The following is a 4,211-nucleotide window of genomic DNA, read 5'->3' as shown; positions in this document are numbered from 1 at the left end:
GATGATGGGGAGAACTGAAGCAGCGGCAGCATAAAGACGAGCACAATCCCGGCTACCAGGCTGTGATATTTGATCCGAGTGGTTGTAGGCGGGTACTTGAGGTGGAAGAGGTGGGCGAGTGCAATGATAAATGGCAGGAGCGACCGACGGCTGCCTGCGTGGCAAACAGCGATGTGTCCGTGGCCAGTACGTGGCGATCCCATGTTGAGACTGCGGGGCAAGGAAGGGAGGGGGAGGGGCAAGGGGGCAAGGGAGCAAGGTGAGGAGGCACCACACCAACACACAACTCTGAGCTACAAGCAACGAGTATGCACACGTCCCAGGTGCGTGAACGCAACCAAATGTCTGGGCCTGGTGGTGGTTGCGAGGCTGCCAATGGTCGTGGCGGCGGTGGCGGTGGCGGTGGCGGTGGCGGTGGCGGTGGGGCAGGGCCGCCGAGAAGCGGTGCTGGACCGGTGGGGGCTGCGACTGGCAGCGGCTGGTCGGCTGGGGCAAAGTACAATCTGGCTGGAGTGCTGCTGGTCCTTCTAGGCTTTGTATTCTTCCTCGCCTCGCCGGTCGACGAGAGGCCCTCGGTCCTCGGCTCGCAGCCAGAGGTTGCTGGTGGGCTGGGCGAGATCGTGGCCGGCGTGCTGGGAGCAACAGGCGCACACTCGGCGAGGATTGCGGCAGGTATGGACTCGATTGTTCTTGATCTGCGTGGAGATGTGAAGCCGGTGGTGGAGCTGGTCGCCAGCGGCGTCGGCGTCGGCACAGCCAGGCACTCTGCTCTCGATCTCTCGCATCTCCGGCTGGTGGCGGTGGCGGGCGCAGACGCTGGTGCTGCGGTTGCGAGTAGCGTTGATGTCGCCATCCACGAGTGTGAGGGCGACGAGTGCATGGTGGTGGCCAAGACTCGGTCCGGCCTCGGCCTGGTGGTGGCCGATGTGCCGCCAAGGACGCTCTCGCACTGGACGCGCGGAATGTGCGAGGCTGCCGACGTCGCGCTGGCGCTCATTGTCGTTCGGCCGGACCAACTGCCGCTGCTGACCAACATACTCTCGCACGACTCCAAGTGCTGGAATGCAAAGGTGGCGGTGGCCGGCAAGCTCTCGGCGTCTGCGCTCGGTCCGCAGTGGCGGCAGACCGAGCTCACGCCGCAGACCCATGGTAGGAGCCCGTGGACGATCTTCCGCGCCCATGGCATGCAGAGCGGGACCCACTCAAGCACGGGCAGTGGACCAGCGTCCAGCTCGGCCAGCATGGGCGGCAGCCGCTACGGATCAAGCTCGGAAGGGTGGACGAGCAAGGGTAGTGGGAAGACGACCGGAGGCGGAAAGGGTAAGCCCGGCAAGACGAGTTCCGGCGGAAACGCTGGCAGGCTCAAGCCCAAACCGCGCCCTTACAAGCACATGTACAAGGATCTTGTGTTCTGGTCCAACGACTTTCACATCTCGCCGACGAAGGATGTCAAGCACCTGTTTGCCGAGTGGGGCATCAAGGTGATCGAAAAGTCACTCTCGGGCCACTGCCACATGACCGGCTCATGCGCGAGCGACCTCAAGGTGCTGAGCAAGCACAACGGGATGAACCTCAACGGCGGCGACGGGCTCAAGGCCAAGTTCTTCGACGCGTACAAGGCCGATCCGATCATGGCCTCGGTCGACGCCTTCCTCTGCTTCCACCCGTCGTCAATGTGCGAGCTTTTCATGCCGTTCAACAAGTCGCTCATTGTGGCGCCGTCGACCCGGTTTGAGCTCGGGCGTGAAGAGCCTGGGGCGTGGACAGCGTGGATCAAGAACGTGCGCCGGATCGCGAGCAAGAAGCAGCACCGGATCATCTCGAACAACGCGTACGATGCCGAGTATGTCAAGTACTTTACCGGGCTCGACGAGGTCAAGATCCTCCCGTCGTTCTGCAACTACACCGGCGTCATGTATGCGCCCGAGCCCACCACCCATCCGGAGCTGCTGTCCGGCAAAATCCTGCAGGGCGCCGAGATGGTGCGGGCGGAGATTGCGGCTGCCAACAAGCGGGCCGGGACCTCGGTGGTGATCAAGGACGTGCGCGAGGTGTACCCTGGCCACTACGAGTACGCAGACCTGGTCAAGCATCCAGCGCTGGTGTATCCGGCACCGTACCAGCTGTCGACCATGTCAATCTTCGAGGCGGCGCGGATGGCCATGCCCATGTTCTTCCCGTCAGTCAAGTTCCTCGTCGATCTCGACCTCCAGCACGGCGTGGTCAACCAGCGGACGTTCAAGCGGGTGTACACCGGGCAGCGCGAGGCCAAGTCAGACGTCGCGCGGCATCCGCAGTACACTGGGACTCACTACGACCCCAACGACGAGGTGACGCGCGAAGCCATGGAGTACTGGTTCCAGTATGGCGACTTTTACCAGTGGCCCAACATTGTGCACTACGACTCGTGGGACGACCTCATTGCCAAGATCGAGTCGACCGATCTCGACGCCGTCTCCGCAGCCATGCGCAAGGACAACGAGCGCGTCCTTTTCCAGCTCAAGGAGGACTGGATGGATATCTTTGACGCCATCATCGAGGCCCGCGGCGGCGACGCCAAGGCCGCCATTCCGCAGGGCTCTTGGAGCGAGGCCATGAATGCGCTTTGGGGTTAGCCTCTCGAACCGATCCTCAATGTGAACAGTGCAAAACGTAACTAAGCCCTCTCCCCTGTCATAGCCACCACAAGCCGGCCAATCGGTGTCGAAAGCGCACCTCTGCAGTAAGCATCGAGCTGTCCTCGCGGGTGTCGCGAGCTGTGTAGGGAGCGATCGCAGGCAAAGGCCCGCTCCACGTCCGTGCACCCGTGCATCAGTCATTGGTAACCGCAGGCAACACTTGGACAGACATGTCATCAATCAAACTCGGAGCCGATGTCGTGTGAACGAGGGCATAGGCACACTTCTGGCCACTCGGTATCGCCAAGCGAGAGTGTGCGGTCCGAGGCGGAGGTCCGAGGCGGAGTCGGAGACAGAGACGGAGACGGACGCGACGGCGCGACGGCACACAGCACTCACCAACACTATGGTCAACTTCTTCAACTGGGTCTCACGGGTGGTTCACCTCAGGTATGTGCACACAGACAGGAAGGGGGGGAGGGGGGGAGGGGGGAGGGGGAGGGGGCTGGGTGGACTCACTGGGGTTGGGGGTGTGGCTGTGGCGGGCCTGGCTGGCATGGCGGGGTGGTGCGTGGCTGGGTGATCCGGCGTGGCGTGGGGTTGGGCTGGGTTGATCGCGGTTGATACTGATTCTGGCTGTCTGGTGTTCGATGTGTACTGTCTGGTGCGCTGCCCTCTGGTGTGCTTTGTGGTGTCCACTCTGGTCTGCTACTATCTGGTGCGCTACGCTGCTCTCTGGTGTGCTATGTGGTGTACACTCTGGTGCGCTGCCCTCTGGTCTGCTGGTTGGTGACCGGTGCGTTGATCGACCATGGTGCACAACATGGTGAACATGTCTTGGGCGGTGAGGCAACTGCAGCTCGGGCTCGTTCCTCATCGGGGCGACGGCGTACCCGTTCTTTGTGCCTGCGGCATACGATTCTGTGGCGCAGCCGTCTTCGGCGTCGATGATGTACGCAGTGGTGGCACTGCTTGTCTCGGGCCTGTACAACGCAGGCGCGGCCAAGCCGTCGAACATGGCCTCGGGCGCCGGCTTCTGGCGCATGCTTATCTACGGTATCAAGGGCTCCATGCTTCTGGCCTGCTCGCCCGTCCTCGACAAGTTTGTCGCTGTTCCCGAGCAAAAGGCCCAGATCCGGCTTGCCGCCCTCATGGCGGCGCTCGGCGCCGGCGCCTTTGCCCGCTTCTTCCGCGAGGAGAACACCCTGGCCATCAAGGCCGAGTAAGGCCAAGCATGCCCACCCATAAACCCCGGCCTCTTTTCGTCCGGCCAAAGACAGCGTAGCGTGCGCAAGCAGGCGCGATTGTCGGTCCCTGTTCCACTGTGATGGCCTGCCCCAGGGCGATGGATGGCGATGGCCTGTCCCAGCCCATGACCTTCCGATTTCCATGCGGCACCCGACCCCCCGACACCCTTTGGCGACCTGCCGCATTGCCTCCAGACGGGCGGGCGGGGAGAAGGGGGGTGGGGGGGGGGGCGGGGGGGGGGGGGGGACAGGGAGAACACCGCACTGCGACCGCGCACCATGGTAGCAGGGAGAGGGGAGTGGTGGGGGGCGGGGGGGGAGGGGGGAGGGGCAGTGTGTGGTTGTG

The 4,211-nt window shown here is 63.3% G+C and overlaps 3 protein-coding genes across 3 annotated transcripts in view; 2 read left to right on the top strand and 1 right to left on the bottom strand.

Moving 5' to 3' along the window:
• AMSG_09925 (uncharacterized protein) overlaps positions 1 to 32 on the bottom strand; it is a gene marked incomplete at its 5' end in the record, with an annotated part of 4,922 nt that extends 4,890 nt beyond the window's left edge. Inside the window, one exon of the mRNA XM_013898513.1 lies at positions 16 to 32. Within this exon, the coding sequence (XP_013753967.1) occupies positions 16 to 32 (17 nt within the window). The remainder of the gene's footprint in view (positions 1 to 15) is intronic.
• A 268-nt stretch (positions 33 to 300) lies between these two features.
• On the top strand, positions 301 to 2,671 carry AMSG_09924 (uncharacterized protein). Its single transcript, XM_013898512.1, has 2 exons — positions 301 to 381; positions 430 to 2,671. Exons 1-2 carry the CDS (start codon positions 309 to 311, stop codon positions 2,613 to 2,615), a joined length of 2,259 nt encoding a protein of 752 aa, XP_013753966.1. The 5' UTR covers positions 301 to 308; the 3' UTR covers positions 2,616 to 2,671.
• Positions 2,672 to 3,009: 338 nt separating this feature from the next.
• AMSG_09923 (uncharacterized protein) lies at positions 3,010 to 3,882 on the top strand. The gene is made up of 2 exons (XM_013898511.1): positions 3,010 to 3,068; positions 3,478 to 3,882. Exons 1-2 carry the CDS (start codon positions 3,025 to 3,027, stop codon positions 3,842 to 3,844), a joined length of 411 nt encoding a protein of 136 aa, XP_013753965.1. The 5' UTR covers positions 3,010 to 3,024; the 3' UTR covers positions 3,845 to 3,882.
• Positions 3,883 to 4,211: the final 329 nt, after the last annotated feature.

This window comes from Thecamonas trahens (genome assembly GCF_000142905.1).
Source record: "Thecamonas trahens ATCC 50062 unplaced genomic scaffold supercont1.54, whole genome shotgun sequence".
Classification (NCBI taxonomy): Eukaryota; order Apusomonadida; family Apusomonadidae; genus Thecamonas; species Thecamonas trahens.
Note: the sequence above shows the minus strand (reverse complement) of the source record. Positions and strands in the feature narration are given on the sequence as shown.

What these genes read in the sequence shown, in the direction of transcription:
- AMSG_09923 (XM_013898511.1), top strand. Translation starts at nt 3,025, where the DNA reads ATGGTCAACTTCTTCAACTGGGTCTCACGGGTGGTTCACCTCAG. An exon ending in TCACGGGTGGTTCACCTCAG is followed by an intron (nt 3,069 to 3,477) that starts GTATGTGCACAC and finishes AGGCAACTGCAG; the next exon opens with CTCGGGCTCGTTCCTCATCG.
- AMSG_09924 (XM_013898512.1), top strand. Translation starts at nt 309, where the DNA reads ATGCACACGTCCCAGGTGCGTGAACGCAACCAAATGTCTGGGCCTGGT. An exon ending in TTGCGAGGCTGCCAATGGTC is followed by an intron (nt 382 to 429) that starts GTGGCGGCGGTG and finishes GCGGTGGGGCAG; the next exon opens with GGCCGCCGAGAAGCGGTGCT.